The sequence below is a fragment of the Penicillium bovifimosum genome, assembly GCF_028826915.1.
Source record: "Penicillium bovifimosum strain IBT 22155 chromosome Unknown utg000002l_segment0_segment0, whole genome shotgun sequence".
Lineage (NCBI taxonomy): Eukaryota > Fungi > Ascomycota > Eurotiomycetes > Eurotiales > Aspergillaceae > Penicillium > Penicillium bovifimosum.
In genome coordinates this window covers 1,187,235-1,210,148 of record NW_026622711.1, presented here as the reverse complement: position 1 = coordinate 1,210,148, position 22,914 = coordinate 1,187,235, and the positions used below count along the sequence as shown (strand labels likewise).

The 22,914-nt window shown below is 50.6% G+C and overlaps 9 protein-coding genes across 9 annotated transcripts; 2 read left to right on the top strand and 7 right to left on the bottom strand.

The window, feature by feature from the left end:
- Positions 1 to 586: 586 nt before the first annotated feature.
- N7515_001657 (uncharacterized protein) lies at positions 587 to 1,257 on the bottom strand (the record flags this gene model as incomplete). The annotated part of the gene is made up of 3 exons (XM_056662401.1): positions 587 to 621; positions 660 to 1,152; positions 1,219 to 1,257. The coding sequence occupies 3 exons, from the start codon at positions 1,255 to 1,257 to the stop codon at positions 587 to 589; spliced, it is 567 nt and encodes a 188-aa protein (XP_056524514.1).
- A 322-nt stretch (positions 1,258 to 1,579) lies between these two features.
- Positions 1,580 to 2,145, bottom strand: N7515_001656 (uncharacterized protein; the record flags this gene model as incomplete). The annotated part of the gene is made up of 2 exons (XM_056662400.1): positions 1,580 to 1,770; positions 1,824 to 2,145. 2 exons carry the CDS (start codon positions 2,143 to 2,145, stop codon positions 1,580 to 1,582), a joined length of 513 nt encoding a protein of 170 aa, XP_056524513.1.
- Positions 2,146 to 3,169: 1,024 nt separating this feature from the next.
- Positions 3,170 to 3,930, bottom strand: N7515_001655 (uncharacterized protein; the record flags this gene model as incomplete). Its single annotated transcript, XM_056662399.1, has 2 exons — positions 3,170 to 3,726; positions 3,780 to 3,930. 2 exons carry the CDS (start codon positions 3,928 to 3,930, stop codon positions 3,170 to 3,172), a joined length of 708 nt encoding a protein of 235 aa, XP_056524512.1.
- Positions 3,931 to 6,681: 2,751 nt separating this feature from the next.
- N7515_001654 (uncharacterized protein) lies at positions 6,682 to 7,461 on the top strand (the record flags this gene model as incomplete). Its single annotated transcript, XM_056662398.1, has 1 exon — positions 6,682 to 7,461. The coding sequence occupies one exon, from the start codon at positions 6,682 to 6,684 to the stop codon at positions 7,459 to 7,461; it is 780 nt and encodes a 259-aa protein (XP_056524511.1).
- Positions 7,462 to 8,721: 1,260 nt separating this feature from the next.
- N7515_001653 (uncharacterized protein) lies at positions 8,722 to 14,392 on the bottom strand (the record flags this gene model as incomplete). The annotated part of the gene is made up of 16 exons (XM_056662397.1): positions 8,722 to 8,938; positions 9,010 to 9,402; positions 9,480 to 10,049; positions 10,110 to 10,251; positions 10,312 to 10,403; positions 10,480 to 10,551; positions 10,612 to 10,735; positions 10,804 to 11,139; positions 11,211 to 11,373; positions 11,435 to 11,955; positions 12,097 to 12,327; positions 12,385 to 12,618; positions 12,682 to 12,964; positions 13,022 to 13,774; positions 13,843 to 14,081; positions 14,323 to 14,392. The coding sequence occupies 16 exons, from the start codon at positions 14,390 to 14,392 to the stop codon at positions 8,722 to 8,724; spliced, it is 4,440 nt and encodes a 1,479-aa protein (XP_056524510.1).
- A 391-nt stretch (positions 14,393 to 14,783) lies between these two features.
- Positions 14,784 to 15,209, bottom strand: N7515_001652 (uncharacterized protein; the record flags this gene model as incomplete). Its single annotated transcript, XM_056662396.1, has 1 exon — positions 14,784 to 15,209. The coding sequence occupies one exon, from the start codon at positions 15,207 to 15,209 to the stop codon at positions 14,784 to 14,786; it is 426 nt and encodes a 141-aa protein (XP_056524509.1).
- An 805-nt stretch (positions 15,210 to 16,014) lies between these two features.
- On the top strand, positions 16,015 to 17,267 carry N7515_001651 (uncharacterized protein; the record flags this gene model as incomplete). The annotated part of the gene is made up of 3 exons (XM_056662395.1): positions 16,015 to 16,518; positions 16,559 to 17,117; positions 17,179 to 17,267. 3 exons carry the CDS (start codon positions 16,015 to 16,017, stop codon positions 17,265 to 17,267), a joined length of 1,152 nt encoding a protein of 383 aa, XP_056524508.1.
- Positions 17,268 to 17,695: 428 nt separating this feature from the next.
- N7515_001650 (uncharacterized protein) lies at positions 17,696 to 18,393 on the bottom strand (the record flags this gene model as incomplete). Its single annotated transcript, XM_056662394.1, is given in 2 exon segments — positions 17,696 to 18,074; positions 18,089 to 18,393. 2 exon segments carry the CDS (start codon positions 18,391 to 18,393, stop codon positions 17,696 to 17,698), a joined length of 684 nt encoding a protein of 227 aa, XP_056524507.1.
- Positions 18,394 to 21,266: 2,873 nt separating this feature from the next.
- Positions 21,267 to 22,034, bottom strand: N7515_001649 (uncharacterized protein; the record flags this gene model as incomplete). Its single annotated transcript, XM_056662393.1, has 1 exon — positions 21,267 to 22,034. One exon carries the CDS (start codon positions 22,032 to 22,034, stop codon positions 21,267 to 21,269), a length of 768 nt encoding a protein of 255 aa, XP_056524506.1.
- Between the last annotated feature and the right edge of the window lie 880 nt (positions 22,035 to 22,914).

The following is a 22,914-nucleotide window of genomic DNA, read 5'->3' as shown; positions in this document are numbered from 1 at the left end:
AGGCACCGTCAGGCACCAATACCATTACAAACCGCCCCGACCCTAGGTAGGTTGGCCGCTAATACACCAGCGTAGACCGAGTCACCAACACATCTGGTACGTAACATGGGTAATTGTAATTTACCGGGGACTAGGCCAGATCGGGTGTGACCCTGAGACCCGCAGTCCCGCACTAGATTATCAGATCATCTGATAACCTTAAACCTTACCCAGACAGGATTATGGGGTTGGTTGCATCATGCATGTGACGAGCTAGTACTGTGTAGATCATGGGTGGACAACTTTAATGCGAGGCCAATGAAAACAGTCCACAAGATTTTGCGACCGCGCCAGCGCGCGGTCTGCATTCCCTTGCTGTACGACGAAAACGATCCATATATAGGCCACTAATCGCCCCATTAGTGAACACCGCAGTGGATGCTTCGTTTGTTCATATACCGGATCGCGTCGTATACCGCAATTTTGAAATACTAGGTTGGAGCGATGAAATTGGTATACGCGACGGTATCTTGCCTAGAATACCCTAACAGCAATAGTATTGAATCCGAATACGGAGTTACAGGGCAAATGTTGATAAAAGCAATTACTAAGCAGCATTTTTGCGAGGGCCATTGACTTCCACTGTCGGGTGTTGGACATCACGATTGCTCGCGACTCACTAAACTCGTAGGTATGTTCGTTTCGTTCTTCAAGAACGTCGTAGATAAGCTCCTCGTATCCTTCTTTCGTTAACGAACAGAGAAACTTCCATCTCAATTTGTCAAGGAGACGTTGGCGGATGATATTATCCACGGCTTCATAGTCCTCGGCGTCAGAGGGAGCAATAAAATTCTTGCGGCGTTTCTTTCCGCGTGAAGTCTTGTCGTCCTTCCCATGAGCATTGTCAACAGCGGGGAGTTGCGAAACTTCCAGCTGAGACTCTTGGTCTTCAGCTATATCCGACTCATCGGAAAAAGGATAAGAAATCGGAACAATCGAGCCCTCGTGACTGGTTTCATCTGTCGCGGTGAAGGGTCGAGCCATCGAACCCTCGTGGCTGGTTGCATCTATCGCGGTGAAGGAACCTCGAGCCATCGAGCCCTCTTGGCGGTCACTTGTCCTTTCTGGTACACGCGTCAGGGGGGATCTAGCAACTGCAGCGCTGGCGGTAGACTTATAAACAGGTTAGCTGGATCCGTCAAATGTCAATGATGCAGGGACGTCTAGCAATAAACTCACTGAAGCCATCTTTTCTTGACGCTTAGGTCTCCGTGGCATTGCGGAGAAGTGATAATGGAAATGATGAATGGAAAGAACTGGCAGATTAAAGAATGGGACGAACGTCAGGTGGGAGGAGAGGTAGATGAAAAGAAAAAAGTAGGTATCATTGAGAAGACAACGAAATTCTACTAAACATGGTGGTGTGACTGCAAAGGTACTATGATGAAGCAAGTCAGCACCATTGCTGGTACAGGTTCTTGGGAGGAACCTAGGGGTCGGGGCGCAGAGAGGGAGCGGTCTTACGACAGCTCAATGCGGATGGAGACGGCACGATGAAACACAGAAACTCCAATGCCCTCCATGGGCAGGAAGTCCTTCATCAGAAGGCTTCGAGGAACGATAGCTGTGTTGGCGGCAGAAGCCACCGCAGGGGGTATGTAGGTCCCCAGATGGTGGATAAGGTTCCACCATCAGTTGCTGGCCCCCATGTTATAATGGAGGGCCACCAAGGCAACCAGTAGCGGGAGATGAGGAGGTCGAGGAGGTTGGGGGAGTCATGGGTCAGCTGGACTGAGAGATGGTTAGCATGCGCTGCTACTTCGATGCCGACAGTTGACACTTACCAGTGTATGGCAACCCCGTCCAATGGAGACCGAACCACAGGAGCTTAGGCGCCAGGACCACACGGAGTATCCAGGCATTTTCCGTTCCTGGGGCCACAACCACCACCAGGTTGCTGTGGAGCCCAGAGAGCTCCCAGGCCAGTACAAACATGTCCGGTTCTGCGGCCCCCCAAAGCAGCTCGTCAAAGAGGGAGAGCTGGTCCCACATGAAAAGGGTACCAGGCCGGTACTCGCCAGCGAGTACCTGCAGGTCGCCCTTCCTGAAGGAAGGAAAGGAATGATGGAGAGGACGAAGGGAAGGAGAAACGTCAGGAGCAGCCATAATAGTCACTAACGTTGTACAGATGGGACAAAACAGGAAAGGAAACAAGAAGAAGATGGGATGAAGCAAAGGTATGATTGGGAGGACGAAGTGAGGTAGACACGGAAGAAGCAGCCATGGTCTTCACCAACGTTGTACAGAGATCCCAGGACAGCACGAACATCTAGGGCTCCGAGCCCCTCCAAGCAACCGGTAGAACAGAGACATTTGTCCCACTTTAGAAGGGTGCCGGCCTGGTCTTCGCCAGCGGCTAAGTGGAGGTCGCCCTTCGAGAAAGAAGGAAAGGAAGGAAGAGAGGACGAAGGGGAAGAGGAGGAGGAGAAGAGGAGGAGGAGAAGAGGAAGAAGGAAATGGGGAGGAATAGACTCGAGAAGTCAAGAAGTCAAGAAGTCGAGAAGGAAGGAAGGAAGGAAGGAAGGAAGGAAGGGAATTAGCAGCCGTGATTGACTACTGGGAGCGGAGGAGAGAGAAGAAGGAGAAGGAAGAAAGAGGAACGCTATATATCAGAGGGAGGTGCATTCTGGCAAACACGGCCTGAGGCACCAGGGCCTCACACCAGCACCCTCGTCCTAATGGGATTAAACAGGAAGGCGAGACAGAAGCGAAGGTAGGTGGGTTGTTACAGAGAGAAAAGGACCGAGGAGGGAGTCTCACTGAGGAGATAAAGGAGTATATATTAAAATGCGAGACGCATGGTTCTATGGACCTTTGCGTCATGGGGGAAGTATATAGCAGTATGTGTTGGTTGTAGACTGTATTTCAACCTAGGATTTGTCCTGCATCGCGAGGGAATCCGTTCTCGAAGAGCTACCAGCGATGTCCTGTAGTTGGAACACTTCAGTCTTTGGTAGGTGCCTTAGGCCTTTGGGCAGCTCGCCGCAAACCCGAGTTTGAGCTCAGATGTTACGTACATACCGTGTACGCAGTGAGAAAATTTATGGAAGGGCTACTCGTGGGCATGCTAAAGGGGTAAAACATATTCATTCAGAAAAAAAATAAGAAAAGTACAACTTGACGACCAGCGTCAAATAGCTTGCCCCAGAGCTAGGGGCTCGGAGATGGAGCGGCTTCCCGCCAGCTCAAACGGGAGGGAGGTGGTTGGGTCACTGGGGTTCAGGGGGGTCATGGGGGCAGGAGCAGCAACAGCGGGGGTCGCGGGGGGAGGAGCGGCCGAGGACGCAGCGGAGTCCTCACACACATCCATGCCGGGAGAGTACTCCCGGACACTGGTGTCCACCGTCGCGGGGGCAGGAGCTGCGGCGGCGGCGGCGGGAGCGGCAGAGGACGCACCGGACTGCTCGCAGACATCCATGTCGGGAGAGTACTCCCGGACACAGGTGCCGACGGCCGCGACCGAAACACCCACAGACCCCTCAATGCCCTCCATGGGCATCAAGTCCTCCATTGGGGGAACGGTGGCCGGCTTCGCGGCGGCCGCAGGGGAGAGGTAAATCCCCAGATGGTGGTTGAGCTCCCACCACCGGTTGCCGACCCCCATATTATAATGGAGGGTCATTGCAGCAACCAGGTGGTGGGAGTGGAGGAGTGAGAGGAGATTGGTGGAGTAATCAGTGAGCTGGGCTGAGAGATGGTTAGCATGCGCTGTTGCTTCGATGCCGACAGTTGATACTTACCAGGGTATGACCACCCTGCCCAGTGCAGACCGAACCACAGAAACTCCGGCGTTAGAACCACCCGGAGTATCCAGGAATTCTCGGTTCCTGGGGCCACAACCACCACCAGGTTGCTACAGAGCCCAGAGAGCTCCCACGACAAAACAAACATCTCTGGTGCCGCGGCCCCCAAACCAGCTCGTCAAAGAGGCAGAGCTGGTCCCACATAAGAAGGGTACCAGGCCGGTACTCGCCAGCGAGTACCTGCAGGTCGCCCTTCCTGAAGGAAGGAAAGGAGTGGTGGAGAGGACGAAGGGAAGGAGAAACGTCAGGAGTAGCCATGATAGTCACTAACGTTGTACAGATGGGACAAAACAGGAGAGGAAACAAGAAGAAGATGGGATGAAGCGAAGATAGGTGGGTTTTTATAGAGAAGAAATAGGACGGATGAAGTAGTCTCACTATGCTTTATAGGTATCCATTCAGTCAGGCTGAGTTCATTGAGAGCTCATTTGAATGAGCCTAGATGTATTATCACTTCATAGTGAATGTCAAATTGAAGTGAAACGAAGCTTCAATGACTCTGAGTAGTACTTCCATTGAGAGCTGCTGTTATTCAAAACGAATAGCAATCTAGTCGGTCGAACAACGCAATCGAGAAGTATTTGCTAATTCAATGTCGAGGTCTCCGCCATCTCAAATTCAATGCAGACGTGGTTGCTATTGAGGTATGTTCGAACTACTTCAATTGTTCAATGCTAGGCAACTTTGATTCCAACTGGAGGTTGCCTGGGCCCAGAATTTCGAGGACTACGCCGACAATATTCAGACAATCTAATTGAATGTGAGACCTTTCAAACTGAAGATAATGTCGGTCAAAGTAAGGTCCGAGTAATGGACCACCCGGGCAAGCACAATAAGCTAAGGGTGAATGACATCTGAAGTCAAATCGAGGCTCGATGGGGATTGATTGATTGGAACTACTGGAGAAGAGCTACACTTGGCATTCCAAGTTAACAGATGACAACGTACCTAGGAATACTGTATAGTTAATGCCTGAGCTACTACATAGTAGGGACTGCGCCATCCTTCACATAGAATCACCTGATCCCCTTCAACCCTAATCCCGAGCGTAGGTTGTTCGTAATCACAGTCTACCGGGCTAGCTCCTTGTGCAGGTTTACTTCGGCGCAGAGCGACAGTGATGCCTCATTTGGATCTATGATATTGGAGAGATAGATAGGTCATGGAGTCATATGCTTTACCGATACAAAGTCTAGGGGTACATGTAGTCAAGGACGAAGTAAAGGACTAGAAGAACCTGCTGGGACATCGTCACATCAGTGATACTGTCAACGATTAGAGACAAAATTGTCCTCAGCTTTTGGTCATATCCTGATAGACATGCATGGAGCCTTAGGTATCCCGAAGAGCAGGAATCTTATAATTATTTATAGGGTATTGATATAGTTACCCCCCCCTTGGATAATTATAACCCCCCTGCCTGAATTTGGCCCGATTTTCCCGATTACACAAGGGATTAACTGACCGCTTTCTTCGCCGCCTCCTGGCCAAGCTTTGAGATTTCTTAAGTACTGCCGCGGTACCTACACTTACTATGTAAACTACTAGCAAAATTAAGTCACTCGGTGGTCCTTAGGAAATGAACAGTTCAATACTGATTAACCCCCAGTTTATTGATCAATTCTGGCTTCCAGCTTGGAGTTTGTCATCATTTTTATTGCATCTGTGTCCTCCGAAAACCTCAATATCATCATGTTGGGCCTTACATCCCTCATCTCGGATTCTGATGTGGAGTTTACCAGAATTAGGCCGGCAGAATATAGAGGTGCCTTATGTTTAGGGCGAAATCAGACCAAATTCAGGCAGGGGGGAGTATAATTATCCAAGGGGGGGGGGGTAACTATATCAATAGGGTATTTATATCTCGCAGCTTTGACAGGTTCAATGCGATGAAGCAACCCAATCGGGTTAGCGTGGGATTTGGCGGAATTCGACCTCATTGGCTGCGGCCTGAGGTCACTCAGGCAAGCAGGCCCGGGCCGGCAGCCGGCTCATCTTCACTAGGGGGATCGGTACATATTCCTCGCGCTTTACATGGTCATGGCCGACATGGCGTCCCCGGGGAAGCCGATTTGAGCTACAAAAGGGCCTCACAAAAGGTCGGATGGGGAGTGCACTAAGAGCAGTGGGAAAAGTAGTGGGGATCACGTGTGGCCCTGAAAATGGTTGGGAAATGGCGGTCCATGCACCGTCCCGCCTCGAACCGCCTTACTCACAGCAACCACCGCTAGCATGCAGACCTTCGCACCCGAATACACGCATTTCGCGGTGACAGCCCTTGCGAAGGGCATCACAGAACTGAGACCGGACTAGCTCCACCGTATGCTAGAGTGGAGATACCCTGGTATCTCGTATGCCTGGTGACCTGGTGTGCATCGATCTATCACATTATGCTATCAACATTTACAACAATAGTCAATAGTGCGATTTTTGCTCCAAAGTAAACTTTCACCATCTGCAGCTAGAAACCGAGGAAACCCGAGATCGACAGAGAAGCAGGGACTTGACCGCCTCTTAGAAATGGCACCGCATTCAAAGACAGCACTGTGCCATCCAGACTTTAGAGAATCATCAGAAACCGTTCATCGTTCACTTTATCGTTTCCACAACAGCCAGTTCGTTCCACGACTATAGACCACCTGGTGTCCATAGAAAAATCCCAGGATATCAGCAGTCCTGATATCCCAGAGTTGGATCCACCACCAATACCCACCCTTCCTGCCAAAAGGCTGTCGCCGGAACAGTTTCCGAGACCGTTCCTCCACCTCCAACGCCTCCGCGCCCGTCCCCGTTATTCTTTCCTCTAACTGTACCCGCACCGCCCGCGGTCATTATTCTCATGGCCCAGGCGCTACCCGCACCGGGGCCCACGCCCAGCTTCGACGGAAAGGACGCAACTAAGTTCCTACAGGGGATGCAGGATATGTGCATTCGCCATGGGATACAGAGTACAGAGACAATGATGATGTTTCTACCCCAGTACTGCTCCGATACTACTCGCGCCTGGGTCGAGAGACGCCCGTCCTGGAACAGCCGTAACTGGAGCGAGTTCAAGGTAGAGTTCCTTGCGTACTGGTACGACGGGGACTCCCGTCAGCTCAGACACACAACGCGGTATCTCGAGAGCTTGGTCCGCGTTCACAGGACCACCGAGGAGGATTACCGCGAATATCTGACCGAGTTTGATAATATCAGCGCAGAACTGTTTGATAGAGGGGAACTCACAGACTATGGGCGCGCCGACCTGCTGATCCGAGGACTACCCGAGAAGTGGATAGTATCCGCTCTGGATCTTAGTGGGCGGCGGCGTATCACATACTCCGAGGCATACAGCCAGGTCAACAGATACATTCGCGAGCAAAACCTCTCACGTTGGTACTCGTCCAACCCGGACCCGCTGGACGTGCGTAATGGAACCCAGCCTGAAAATCGACAAGTGCACCAGCAGGGCCAGCAGACCAAGCCACTGCAGCAGTTTCAGTCACGCCAGCAGGACCCCAGTGGAGAAATTGACCGGATTCAAGAAATACAGTCTCAGATAGCGGCCCTTGCTATTAAGGTACTGGGCCACCAAGATCCCCGTGTCGACCCTCGCTATGGACCCACGAGTCGGGGCTAGACGAATGGTCTTGGAGTGGGGCCCCCAAGCAAGTGCTTCACCTGCGGAGGACCCCACCGATCGTGATCAGACTCCTGCCCGACCGTCCGTGGGTTACAATGTCGAAGAATGGTCCATTTCAGCACGTGGGGCCGGATGGCTCTCAGAATACAAGGCCAACCGGGCCCTGCTCTTGACGGGATGCACAGGAAATCGGGCATAAAGGAAGGGAAGCGGTTTATGCCCTACTCAAGCACCCTACTGGTGGCTCCGGTGTCACGAGGGTCTCAGCCAATTGGTGTGATCTTGCCAGACTTGCGAGGCTCGCGAACCTCGAAGGATCAATGGCTCCGCCATCGTCACTAGCCACCTGCGTCTCGTTGATAAGTGGTACGCTGACACGACGCTCATGGCAGCGGACATTTCCGACACTGTCAATAAAGTCATCTGTCTGAAATACTGCATACTCAACTATGCCACTATTCCTATTTAGGATATATCATGTGACCTCTGTATCGTAAAACTCTGCTCAAGGTTCAGATAGAAGAATCAGACATACATTCGTTGATTGGATACACAAGATCGTGTATGTCTGATTCTTCTATCTGAACCCTTGAACAGAGTTTTACGATACAGAGGTCACATGATATATCCTAAATAGGAATAGTGGCATAGTTGAGTATGCAGTATTTCCGACATCATCGTGTATCTGCTTAGTAGCGAGGAACTCCATCACGGCTTTAACTGAAATCTATATTACATTAGTAGGTTATTCCCAATATTTCAGGGATGACTTACCTTCCGATTCTTGCCTTTACCCTTCGTGAAGGGAAGTCGCGGCTTCGTATGGACAAAAAGAGCAGTGTACCAAGCTAGAATAACGGATAAGTACAACTGTACAATAACAAGAGAGAATCGAGAATGAAGTATTACCCTTAACCTCGTCCATCTCACCGGTGGCGTGGCGGCCCCTACTAGAGTACTTGCCAGAGATGGTCACACCTTGATGGCCGGTGAGGTGTGTCTTGAGGTTGTGTCAGGAGCGACGAAGCGTAGGGCACCAGCTGGATGCGACGGTTCCCTACGGTTTGAACGGTGAACTTGAGTCCTTCGATAATAGGTTGCGGGCGATTCTCATCGTGCCGTAGGACTTGGTATTCCCACTTCACTAGCTATGGGTCTCTCCGGCCCGGTAATTGTAGGAATGAAATGCTTCAAATTTTGATGAACACCGCCATCAATCAACTAACAGCACTATGGTGCCGCCATACTTTACACATTTCAAGACTCTAGACTCAACAACTTCGCAAACTCCCCATCAGGCCTATCCATCAACTCCTGCGGATGTCCCACTTCTACAATTTCACCGCTATTCAGAACGGCAACTTGGTCAAAGTCAAGCAGAGTCTGGATTCTGTGTGCCACCATGATGACAGTGCAGCCAATGAACGACTCTCGTATGACCTTTTGTACTTTGGCATCTGTTTCGTAATCCAGGCTATGGCCGGAATTTCAGTCAGCTACCAAATCCAAAATGATGAAACGAGGAGAAATAGCTTCCAGACATACCTGCTCGTTGGCTCATCCAAAATAAGAATCTTACTCCTCTTCAGCAGAGCCCTGGCCAAACAAAAGAGCTGCTTTTGGCCTTGTGACAGAATACTATCATCTAGAATCGAATCCAGAATCTCTTCGTCTGTGCCGCCGTGATGTGCAACAAGGGAGTCCCAGACTCCTACAGATTGCAATGCATCAATCATTTGGGTGCTCGATGCTATGTTCACTGGGTCGGCATTTTGCCTGATAGTACCAGGGAAAATAAATGGTTCTTGACTGAGACAGCTGATGCGCTGTCGAATCGATGATCGGGATAAAACTGATACGTCCTGACCATCAATGAAGATTTGACCTGATTGAATTTCATTGAGACGGAGTAGCGATAGTGCTAACGTGCTCTTGCCGCTGTATTTCAGTAACTCGTTAGAATTTTTCGTTAAATCCGAAAGAGAGCTGGCTTTGAATCAGGTGTTATAGCTCACCTTCCAGTCCTACCACAGAGCCCAAACCTTTCCCCGGCGCCGATACGGATATTGATGCTGTTAAGTAATGGCTTCGACTCGGAGGGATTCCAAGTAATACTGGTATCCACGAATTCAATCTCACCTCGAGTCGGCCATTCTGCGAGCTCATCAAGATTCCGACCAACCATGTTGCTCTCTTCGTTTGGTGTCTTTTCAGAGAACTCCTTAATCCGTGCAATAGCACCTAGTGACGTTTCTAGCAACGTCCAATTCTGGATCAATTCAGACAAAGTTACTCCCAGATCCATCATCATAACAAGCGCAATGCCCAAAAGGCCCGGGTCAACGCTACTGCGCAGAGCAACTGAGGCTCCGACAAGAAGGACTGCTATGGCAGCCACAATCAAGTTGAGTACAAGACTCAACCAGCGTTGAATGCAAAGAAGAAGGTAGTAAGGCCTTTGGGCGGTGTCAAGTGTGGTAATCATTCGGGACGTGGCGGCTTGCGTCCACGAAAATGCCCGGATAGTAGTGACCCCTGCGAGTGACTCGATGAAGTGCGTGTAAAGCGGACTCTTGAGCTCAATTCTACGTGAAACAAGCGTTAGCCTCATAATCAAGATAAAGGGCGTTTGAATTCAAACGTACTCCAGTAGACGTAGTTGGCGGGATGTTTTGAGATAGAATCGCTGGATCAGAGCCAGAACTACCAAGAGAGGCGGTAGGGCTGCTGCTAAGTAGGGAAGCGAGGCTATTGCAGTGGCGCCTTGGGCAATAGATCCGAAAAGCTCTGCGGTTTTCACTAGTCAGCTGGCTGACCGGGCACCTTTTGGTTTTTCCTTATACTTACGGAACCCTGTGGATATAAAACCTCGAGGTAAGATCATATCAACCAGCCTTATGTCTTGACTGAAGCGAGTAATCAGGGCTCCAGTGTCGACGCTGGAGAGAAATGACATTGGGGCGCTACGGTTGTTAGCAAATAATCGAGGCAGTAGTTTTGGGATACGACACGCACCCCATGCAAGCCCGCAGCACGATAGAATGAAGATTTTTCGAAGCAGCAGGGACAATGACCACCCAGGTCCAGCTAGCAACAGATCAAGCATTAGCCAAGACATGAGTCAAGTATGAGAGTAATAAGACTCACACCACAGCAAGTGTCAGTGCCACAACTTGAATGACAGAAAGTGCTGCATATAGTCCCAGCCAGTAGCCTAGACTTGAGTCTGAGGTGTTGTCACTGCTGGAGGACCAGAGATCCACCCACACGTCTAAGTCATGGTTAGTTCTATGCGTTTTCAGTTGAAAAGCTGCATTTAAAGTAAAAGTAATCACGCACAGCGAAAAGCACTAACACCGGCTTCGGTCACCAGGAATGTGAGTAACGCCGCAATTCTGAACCAACCCATTGAAGAAAAATAGTACTTGTATACAGCGGAGTCAGTTGTCTGCTTGTGATCGTCTGTGACAGGGGCGGTAATAAGCTCTCCGGTTTGACTAGAAGGATCGGCTATCACGTCGCTTCTCACGGGCTCATCTGTTTCTGTGAGTTTAGCATCATGCATCTGTGGTAGGTATTCGGTATTATCTCGAATGTCGACATAGCTCCCCTGCTTGACGATCTGGCCATGTTCCCCGAGAATAACGATCAAGTCAGCTTGGGGTAACCAATGCACTAGAACGTAAATTAGTGTGAGGCCATATTGGATTGCTAAGCCCTCCATCTCGCTTCTGGAAGGTACATACTCGCATGGGTTGCTAAGAACACCGTGCAGCCCAGCCGACGTAGCAGTCCAGCAGAACCAAAGACATTATTGAAGACATGCTTGGCGGTTGCATTGTCTAAGCCATTGAGAACGTCATCGAAGCAAGCAATTCGTTTGCGAGCGTAAATGGCTCGTGCGATAGCCTATAGAGACCAAGATGTTATTGCATGATCAACAAAAACTCGGAATATGGCTGCCACTGACAATTCGTTGTCTCTGTCCTCCACTGAGTTTAGACCCTTTACTGCCGACGGACGTCTCGTCTCCAGCCGGCATGTTTTTGAGATCCTGATCCAGCGCACAGGCACTGATAACGGTGCGATACCAACCTAAATCCAACGCAGATGGGTCTTCTCCAACGATGTTATTCCGTATTGAAGTGTTTGATAGCCATGGTATTTCATCGCAGAACGCTAGGTCGCGGTATTTGATGAAAAGGTCGCCTTCTAAAACGGGCGTCTCACCTGCCAGGCCCTTTAAAAAGGTGGATTTGCCGCAGCCTACAGGGCCGATCATGAAGACAACAGTACCTGTGGGAGATGATTCAAATTGAAGGTTGATACCCGGTATCTCTGGCGAAGAGGCGGAGTTCCAGCCAAATCGGACATCACGCAATGATACGACCACTTCCTTTTGCGTCTGTGTGCTTCTCGGGAGAGTGAATAGCTCGATGGCGGAAGTTGAAATAGATTGTGCTGACATCGACTGAGGGAGCTGTCGCTTCTCTGTAGTTACGTGGTTTTATTAGCCAGGCTTGACAGATGAGACTTGGAAGAAGATGTTGAATGGTCCGGGAATACAAGGATACCCAACGCCCAGGTGTGATGGGGATGAATGAATCCAAAAGAGACAGATAAAGCGCTTACCTAGGCGGCCGGGGCTGTTAAGAAATTGCTGTATCCTGTTAAGACAACCCATTGATGCGTAAGTATCAGGAATCGCCATTAAAAGATAACTCAATGGTGTAATCATCAAGCTTATAAGTGACAATGAGGTGACGGCTTTGTTGACGGCGAGATCCCCAGAGCCCTGCAGCGATGCCATTATGGCGTATGCAGAAAGTGTCACAAGTTGACCGAACGTAATAGGAGAATTGACTAGATGTGGGTGTCATTACTTAGATCAGACTCGAAAAAGGCACGATAAGCACTCACCCATGCATATACGTACTGACTGGAGGTGGCGGAACTTTTTCGAAGTCTCAAGCTCTCTCGTGCGTAAAGATTCGATCATGGAGCTCATTATTTCAGTCAAGCCGAGAAACTTGACGTTACGAATGGATCCCAGGACAGAGGTTGTGAAGTTGATACGCTTCTCAGTAGCCTGAAGCCAATTCTTCTGCCGAACGGAAACAGCGTTGCCCATACCAAACGAGGCTGCCGTGAAGACTGTCGAGGTCAGTTAGCCGATGAACATCATCAGTCAAGGATTTCGTAAACAGGCAGACTAACTGATTGCAACGAGTATTGGGGCAATGCAGACAGCACCGACTTGGGTCTGGAGCAACCATGTAGCTAGTGCCAATTGTAGCACGTTGGCCCAAGTCTCACAAATTACTGAATAGAAGTATTCAGCTAGCATCTCGATGTCAGAACCCATAAGGGCCATGGCACTAGATTCATCGGTACTCCCGAGTGGTAGAACCATCATATGCTGGAAAACAAGACCCATAAGACCACCTCGAAGCATGGTTGTGGCGCGATAGCCCAAATGCTCATATGCGGCTCTAGAAACCTAGATAAACATGTGAGTTATGCTCCTCAAAATGTGGGTAGGCACCAGGTTTCTTACAGCGATCCCGGCAAAAACAATTCCTGTCGCTGCAATTAAGCCATACCCCATATCCTGCGACAAGGGATCTGTTTGCTGTAATACAGCGATCACCTTGCCAATCAGGAATGGCTGTGCAATACTGAACCCCACAACGCAAAGTCGGGGGAATGCGATGCCCAACATTTCCCAGCGTAGACATTTAATCACAGTCAAGAGCAACGGACTACGTCCGTTTTGTGGGCGGCTAGCCCACGCTTCTGCAAATTGAGCAGCTAGTTCCGAGGAGGAAAGCTTTTCGTGTACTGTAGGCAGAGCCTCCCCGGTGAGAGACGCAGAGTGACCTTTCCATAGCAGGCCATTCAACCAAGTAAATAAGCCTCGACTGAAAGGGCCACTTACACTTTCAATGGAATTTCCCTTTTCACTGGGCACCAACCACTTCCGCTTCTCTATGTTGTTAAGTACCAAAAGAACTAGCTTGGCGGCGAGAGACGCAGAGAGACAGGCTGGGTAGGCTAAAGTCTCGGGTAGCAGCCAGGCTGTGCGCACGCGTGCGAGATCCAGAAGAAGCGTGACGAACAAGTAGGCGGAGACAAGAAATGAGGGACAGATAGACCGCACATACTCTAGATCAAGAAGGACTATTACAACCAGCGCCGACAAAAGGTCGAGGATGGCACTCGCAAGAACGACGCGTCCTCCAGTGACGTGCTGTGTAGCAACGAGTACCAGAAGTGCAACCTCAATGGCTGCGAATGTCACAGAGACGCCCTAATTGATGGAAGTTATTACATGTAGATTTTTCGCGTACAAAGACTGTGGGGAATAGGAGTACTCACGAGTGTTACCACGCGGAAAGCTGAAGAGTGCACTTTGGGTGACTGCCTGAACAACTGAAATAGACGCACGGTTGCCAGCAAGAGGAAGCAAGCCTCCGGTAATATGTTCAAAATGGTGGACTCAAAAACTACGGTGAAGTCGAAGCCCCCGCGGCAGCTCGCTGTAGCGACAATAGGACCAAACAGACTGTCGCCGCATGCGCCCGCAGACGACGTCGACGCCATTTGCAGGTTGAGAACTAGATGTAATAGGGAGAAATTTTGCAGTAGGAATGTTTGTTGAAGTACCGTTCATTGTATGAAATGACAAAAGTGTAGCCTGGAGTAAGCGCCATGAGTCCATCATCAGGATTGAGGGGACCAAACAGACTTAGCGCCAAATGGACTTTCTTCGTCTGCCACAACCTATCAACCTAGCTTGAACTAGCGGCCTAGCCTGATCAATAATCAATATCTTCTAGTGTATGTACCTGTATGTACCAGATTTTAGGCCGCAGATGCGCATTTCCCGATCGGGGTGCCGCCGCTTTATGAGGGGGCTCAGGGTCATGCTCACTGAGTATTTCACAGCACAGGGTGATTACTCAGTGCCACTCGAGGTATGCTTAGTAATGTCAAAATAATGCTCAGGTTATGCTCAGTGAGCAGTCAGGTTATGCTCGGTGAGCACTCAGGGTGCACACTCTCGGCCTGAAAATAAAGGCAGAGATAGAACAAATTGACCACGTGACATGTGGATCATTTATTATCCATGAATCATACTGCCTAGAAAGCTTTATTATAGGTGATATTGCCCGTCTCTGACTTTAATTACTCCCGGACAGCTCAGAAAAAAATAGACATCTCCTAGGCCGAAGAAGAGAACCTAGCCTTGTACCCGTTTAGAACCTCATCCATACATGATCCTTCCCGTGACAGATCCACAAAGTACATCATCAGTACTAAATGCGCACAAATGCCAGCCCATATCGGTACCCATCACGAAGCCGGGGCTGATCCTCGCCGTCCTCCGTCCGATACAGCCTCTGCTCCAGGCCCTCCAGAGGAACAACCTGCTCACAAGAGCGGAATCCGACCAGGGGCCGACGAACAGGTACCGAACGCCCGTTCTCATCGACCGCCTGGCACTCCCAGACACACAACGGGTCAATGGCAATGAGAATCAAGATTCCGAGAAGATAGACGGTCCAGAGGAGGATGCTGGTGCCGCGGCTGGCCGTGTCGGTGAGGCCGGCGCAGGCGAAGGCGCCGACGAAGATGAACACGCCGGGCCAGAAGAAGGAGTAGGGGCGGGTGTAGTAGACGTTGGAGGGAGGGTGGAGGAATGGTTTGTTGGAGTGTGGAGTGGGGGTCTCTTGGTCTGCCATTGTGTGTAAGATGAGGGATTTTTTCGACGGTTTGAAGACTTGATGGAGGAGAAGATGATGAGAGGTTGGCTTATGCTTAGCGACGCTTAAGTATCCGGTTACATGAGATCATCTGAGTGGGGGACAAATGGTGGATCAGTCTATCTATACTGGGTACTGTTGCCGCATATCACCTGTTAAAGGGTAGCTAAAAGCTGATGGTTAGGTAAGAAGAAAGATGTGACGTGTGGGGCCGGACGATCACACAAGGCCTGAGCGCTAAGTGATGTGAGGGTCCCAAGAGGAGAACCCCGTAACATCACCACCATCGACCAAACAGCATCTTGTCTCTTGCAGGGTTTCTACCCACATTCACTGAACAGGCAATTCCGAACATAACAGAAAGGAGGAAGTCCGTGAGGCTGACACAATGGACGCCTTTGGCCCTGGAAGCACGGTCTAGTTCCTGCATCGACTGTCCTGATAGCAGCCTTACCACCATGCGGGTCTATCGTACGGCGTATATCGGTCATCTTCCGACAGTAGTAGTGTCGACCTTCCCTGCAACTGCTCATGGCTGTGTTGGATGATCGATCAGCTGAAACTCCGATGGACTGTGTTGGACGCCTTCTCGACTCTCTATGGCTCATGGCCGTCGTGATAGTCCGAGAACAGACAGTCGTCGGACTCATATTCACGTCTGAGACAAGTGCAGCTCAGGTATAAGAGGCGTCGATGGAAGGCCTCCTTCAGCAACTCATCAGACTCATCTACTCCATACACAAGGAAACCAGATTGCAAGCGATTCAATCCCTTCTCACTCACTATGACCCGCATCCACACTCTGGCGCTGGGCTTCCTCTGCCTGCACCCCTGCTTGACCGGCGCCATTGTCGACAAATGGACCCCAGAAGGCTTCGACTGGGACGCCCCGTTCGTCAATGACACGGTCTCGTCCGGCCTGACCATGAAGGCCCAGGGCGCGCCCTCCACGACGGACCTGACCAACGTGGCGCTGCAGACGGGCGAGGACGGCGTGGCCGTCGTCCCCGTCGCCGCGTTCCTCGGGTTCGCCTGGCGGGTTGTGAACATCGCGGCGGCGGGAGTTGCGCTCAAGAACACGATAAAAACGTGCAAGCAGACGTCCAACGAGGAGGCCTCGGTCTACGACTGCCTCGAGGGCGTGGTCACGACGGCCATCGCCTTCGGGGGCGCCGCGTCGGCCGCGAAGCAGATCGGCAGTCAAGCCCGGGGGTGCTATTCCCTCATCGTCTGCAGAATGGCATCGCCGAAATCGTACGCCAGCCCGCAAACCCCCTCTCTACCAATCGTAGTCACTCGCTGCAGAGCTAACAGCACCCAACCCACAGGAGATGGACGCCTTCCCGATCCACCGCCACCCGCGCCGAGATCTGCACGCCCAGCTCTCGCACAACGACTATGTCCGGCGCCAGCTGCGCAGCCTGTCGACGAGCGAGCCCGAGTTCCTCGGCTACGCCGCCGACGACCACAAGCTAGCCCGCCGCGACTTCGGCACGCACCCGTACGTGCCGATGTACCGGTTCGAGCACGCCGCCCACGGCCGCATGGAGATCACAACGCGGGACACACTCAACGGGACGTTCTTCACGATGGCGCATGCGGGCCAGTCGACGCACCTCCTCGGGCGGCGCGAGCTGGACGCGCTGCACGCCCGGGTCAAGCGCGGCGAGGTCTACGACCAGGAGACGCTCGAGGGCGGCGCGGTCGAGGCGCGGTTCGACCAGGACGCGTCGAACGCGGATCCGGGCGAACTCTCCGCGGACGCTGGGCAGCTGTTTGATGCGCTCATGCCCAGCGTGGACTGCTTCATGGGGCAGGATTACAAGGATGGCAATGTGCTCGATGTGCAGATGTATGACAAGACTAACCAGGCGACGTTTGGGTTTGGTGAGTTTGACCTTCCTCTTGCTTTTATGGTCTTTGTGTTTGATCTCTGATTCGCTGTTAGGGACTATTGGATTGTATGAGAATGATGACGATGCGAATACCATTGCGGATTTGGAGCCGGAAGGGATGCCGCTTCCGGAGTGCAAGTGAGGGAGTAGTACATGGGTTTCTGTCGCTGGGGTTTGTCTAAGGCTTATATCGGGTATTATATAGTCGCTCGTTGATTAAACAACATAGTAGCTGAAGGGATATGAGGAGATAGTGCTCGAATCATACAGCTGGTAGCTCTTCAAAAAGATATGTTGGTCTATTATACAGACGCAAGGCTATGTATCCCACAATAAGTACTGGTTTATCAACTACATCTCCACCTTAAGGGCTGACAGTGATGCAGCATAAGACAAGATATCCGAAAGAACGATATAAACAAGGATGGCATGATAACACAGCAAAACACGGGATGGGCTTTTCTTCAGAACATAACCAAAGAAGTCAAAAAGTGGAAGATAGAGCGTCGAAGAGGATATAACGTAAGAAACAAATGGACTTCGATTCAACGCCTTCGCTATGCTAATAAATCAACCTGTATTCCTCCTCAGCGCCTCATGCGCTTCCACACGAATGTCGAACGACAGGTCATCGATCTGTTTGAGGGCACTGCGGTCCAGGGTGGCGGACTTGGCATCATCCAATATTTTCTGCAATGAAGCAATGATCCCCGGATTGTTGGGGGGTTCTTGTTCCTTGGGAGATTCGGTGGCTTGAGTTGCGTGGGATACACTCTGTTTCCGGGAACTTTTCTTCGTCCCCTCTGAGAGCTCATCCAGGCGCGTGTCGGTCTGCTTGTCCGTCTGCTTCACTGTCTCAATGGCTGCCACGGGAGTAGTACCAACGTTTGTGTCGGCGTCTGGCATCGGAACGTCCTCAGTCTGAGAAATATCTTGTCCTCCAGATTGACTCGATGAAGTGACCTTGGGCTTTTCTGTACGACGTTCCGTGGATGCTTCTTCGTCTCCAGGCTGATTTCTTGCGTGGCTTGTGCCATTGTCTCTCCCACAACATCAATGGGGGTTTCAGTCAGAGAAGCGTTGGGTTGAGGTTCCTGCTCCTTCGCATACTGCTTGCGCGAGCGACTAGAAGACGGCTTTGTGGGAGCAGGAAGTTCGTCCGTGGACACAGGAGCGACGTGGCCACTGGTGACGATATCTGTTAGAAGCGTCAAGAGTGCCGCCTTGCTGTAGCCCGAGAAGGCACTTTTGCGTGCAATATGGAGCATCATGGGAGCGAGATTGATCGGTTCGGTTCCTTTGGCGATCTGCTCGCCGGGTGGGCCTTTGGGTTGGAGGGGACGATGGGACCTGACTAAATCTTCGCTTCCGTCCAGCAGATGCAGTAGGGTCGGCTTCAGAATCAGAGAGTCCCCTTGGATATGCCTATTAGATGGAGCGCAACCAGAGGTCGCTCGTGCAGGCGCTCGACGACCTTCGATGACAGGAGACCGCGCAGGAGACGACGAAGGTATATATTCAGAGGTAGTCTGCTCAGGACTGGGTGTACTCGAAGACCGTATCGTCCAGGTTCGGGTTCCGTGGTAATTCTGCCTTTGGGATCTGGGAGCGCTCGCTATCAAAACTTGTGTGTCATTTCGGTAGCTTACTGGCAGCGGTGTTCCGCCAGGCCTGGTCACGAAGTGGAGTGCGAAAGCTCATTAAACAAGAGCACAACGCTCTCTCAACTCTGGTCCGCGGCCGCGGAACCTGTCGTGGCACGGAGGGTCTGGGAGCTCCTAGGAAGACCTATTAGGCTTCATTTAGTTATGATGAGGGATTTTCTAAGTGCTAGTTAGAATACCAGGTAAATGAGGAGGCACAAATTCCGTCATGGGCAGGTAGATCATCCAGTAGCATGACCGGTCTAGAATATTTCTGCGAATGTCTAGGTCACTAGAGCTGAATTCGTACTCCTTTGTTCCTAGGAGCAAGTGGCGGCAGCAAGGGCGATAGTCCGTTAGGAATCAAGAGGAAAAAAGAATCAGAATAAAACACTAAATTGGATTTAAAAACCATTTGACTGGACTTTACTGAGATATTCCTCAATATTGTAGAACCAAAAATAGGGGGTTGGATATTTCCCGCAACTATGTAGAGATGTGAATGCGAGACTTGACGAGTTGAATAGTGGCATAGCCGCAGAATAGTAATGCCAACAAATGCGGCCCCACTGGGCATTTGCCTCCCAGCTAGCAGCTAGAGGCGAAACAACCAGGATCGACCGCCACATTGATGACGCTAGCCTTTCGTTAAGGGGACAACGGTCAAGAGTGCTGGGTGAACGACTGCATTGGGATGGGGCTAGCGTGGTGCATTTTATTGAGGTGAGCTGCTGACTTAGCTGCTCCAACTTTGCTCAGGCGACGCTCAGTGAGCGACTTCATCCGGCTTTGTAATGATCAGGCGATGCTCAGTGAGCAAATCAGAGTGCTCAGGTCACGCTCAGTGAGCGAGTTCATCCGGCTTACGTAATGATCAGGCGATGCTCAGTGAGCAAGTCAGAGTACTCAGGTCACGCTAGTGAGGGGGATCAGGCTGCTCAGTGAGCAAATCAGAGCGCTCAGGTCACGCTCAGTGAGCGGGTTCATCCGGCTTATGTAATGACCGGGCGATGCTCGGGAATTGATAACTAGCGTCCCTAACTATCAAAGTGAGCAAGTTTAATGATTATGTAATACTCAGGGACGTGCTCAGTTTTACTCAGTGAGCAAAAAGCGGCTACGGGTGAGCACTAAAGCGGAAATGGAAAGCCATGTTCGGGCGGCCTAAAATCTGGTGTATACGTTAGATTAAACGTTCCAGAGTCCTGTCTGTCAATCAGTGTTAAGCGTACCAAGATGCCACGACGCCGCTACCGGGCATCATGAGCTTCGCCGTCGGATGTCCGGCAGTCCCAGCCATTGGCAGCCAATCTTTTGTTATCATAACCCCACTTGCTCTAGTCAAGCTACAGTCGTGATCATGCTTTCTTTGCTTTGTCCTCCTCCCATAACTAATCATCAGTCCCATAAGATTTAGTTAAGGGGTTCTGAGTCTGGCCGTCTGACGGCAGGAAATGTGCCCCCACCCCCACCTATCCCAGGGAGATAATCCTTGCCGCTGGCCAATCAGAATTCCCTCGGTTGCTCGGATGCCTGTTCAGTGTTCAGGGCTTCAGGCTGTTCCTGGGTTCGAGAGCCTCCACTACTGTACACGCTATGGAGGAGACTGGAGTACGGGTTTGATGAAGAACGCAAATGAGACGGAACGCTGATTAGTTGAATGGAAAAGCTTGATTGTTGTCTGCTCAAGAATAGAAAGAAAAAGAAACGGGAGAGACCGGGAGAGGATGACTCGATGAGGATCGTGGGAAATCATCCCTCCTCACATGACCTTCCATGGGGTTTCATAATGTTCTTGTGTGAGTGGCATGACTTACCCTAGCCCTGCCCCTACTACTACTTTGGTACTGAGAAATCTCAAGGACCAAAAATTCCGACGGGCGGGTAACAATGAAAGGCCACCAATCCATAAGGTTTTAGCCAACAGGTTCCATCAGTGGAGAGCAAGCAAAGCTACAATAATGTTCGAAATCAAAGTTGACATGCGATCAGACTGATGCATCAAAAGAATGAAGTCAAGCCAAGGAAAGATTCTACGGAGTACTTTGTGGAGGGTCTAGCTTTCAGGCCTGGTTGCCGGAGGCGCAGAGGACCTTGACTTCCGAACTCATTTCTTTCTCACATACAAATGTAGACTTGGTCTCATTTCTACCTATGGACCGAAGGTCCATTGGGCGTCTGCCTACATATTCATACCTAAAACATGCACCTACTGGTGACTTGAGCGATCGCGGTGACCTCCTCATATATCGATGTCAGGTCAGAACCCCGGGCGACCAGTGGCCGACAACAAAGACTTCGAATAGCTTTAGTCGAGTGATATCCCTGCCGATCTGAAATCTCACAGTTTAGATGCCTGTGTCTGACCTTCAACGTCGAATTCAGTCGTACAAAGCAAGAAAGTATCACGAAGTGCCTAGTAAGTGGTCAGTACATTACTTTTGTTAACCCTGCCTCCTCTTTCCTCCAGTAGGGTGGAGTGAAGAAAAGAGCAATAATTAACTCACCGACAGCCGATACTTCTCATTAATAGCCTGATAATCCTCCCCAGCAAGCATATCACAGAAATGCCGAATGGAAGGATAATGCACAATAGAAATCTCATTCCACCACTCTTGCGGAGATGACTGGGCCCGTGATTCTCGCGAATCACCCTCCGGCGATGTAGGCGGCACCACATTTCCCACTAGCTTAGCATTCCCACCGCGCTTGCCAGCGACAGGAATGAACGCCTGACCATACTTGTAATATGATTCCTTGCCATTCGGATGATGGAAGTGCAGCAGGTTCAGCATAGTCACAGGCCCCTGGTGTGTCTTGGAAAGTTGTTTCATGAATTCCAGTAAATCGGGGGAAACTTCCAAGTTTTGCGATGATTCTTTGGTTCCCTCGCGGAGGAGCTTCTCTAGGGAACCTGTGAGGGGCATAGATGATGCATCCTTTCTGAGTTTGGCGTTGGTGGCAGGGTAGTTGGTGACGAGTTTTGAGGGTATTCCGGTGGTTATTTTGTATTCTTTTGTGATCAGGTTGCGCAAGGCGCTTGGGATGGGGTCTTGGTCATTTGACTGTGGCTGCAGGAGCACGAGCAGATCCCATGGCTCTGTAGCGAGAGGGTTACTGTCTATGATATCTGGGCGAATTACGACATGACGCGGGCGCGAGGCGACAATAACTTGAGTGCCGGGCGATTGCTTTAGCTGCTGGACAAAGGATTGCGCATCCGTGGATTTGGCTAGAGCCAGGAGATGGAGAGTTGCGACGGGCATGGTATCACAATAAGATTCGTGTCCAAATATCCATCGTTGAAGGGCGCAATGAATATAAATAAGATAGACGAGGTGCGGAGAACGCCCGTTGTTCGGCAATTCCGGGACGTGCCGAGGTTCGTTGTTCTTGACCCCGAGATCCGCTAAGCCATTCTCAGCCTCAGTGGCATTCTGTATGATATGGACCTACCAGGTAAGTGGCAATGTTCGTCCAAACATAAATCGACCAGTTTCAGTATCCTGTTGAATAGGCAGTAATGTGCTCCATTCTCAGTGATCGTTTTATTCAAGCTACCCGACTGGTAATTCACTCATCAGCTACCAACTAGTACAGTCTACTGTGTGCTATTTTTAGCTTTCTTCAACAACCTCCTATGTGGTGGCCTTTCCTATCGACACCAATATGGTAGTATCAATTGAAAAATGTGTACGGGAGAGGATTGCAAACCTAGGGACTTCACTGAAGCCTTTTGAACTTCTTCCTTGGGTCATCCACCATATAACAAAGATATGGCCTTTTCTATCTATTGAGATATTCCACCATCGTGTTGGGATTATCGATGGTAGTGATCAGTCGGGGTGAGACAAAGCGTACCAATTGCTGCATTGGCATCTGCTGGGTGGGCAGTTCTTTTTCTCTTTGTTGAACTCTAAGGAGCCCCTTTGCAAGAACGATCTTCTGGAGAACATTAAAAACTTCCTGTCCGTGGACTTGAGCATTTCAAGACTAAGCTGAGTCGTTGAGTATGAAAGAAAGAAATGTTTCAAGTCCGTGACATTGACCACTTCGCCCAATCCTCGATTGTCTACACTCCCTTTATGTCCAAAAAAGAAACATGTCGACCTCGACTCGACCTGGTGACCGTCTACAAAGAGGCCA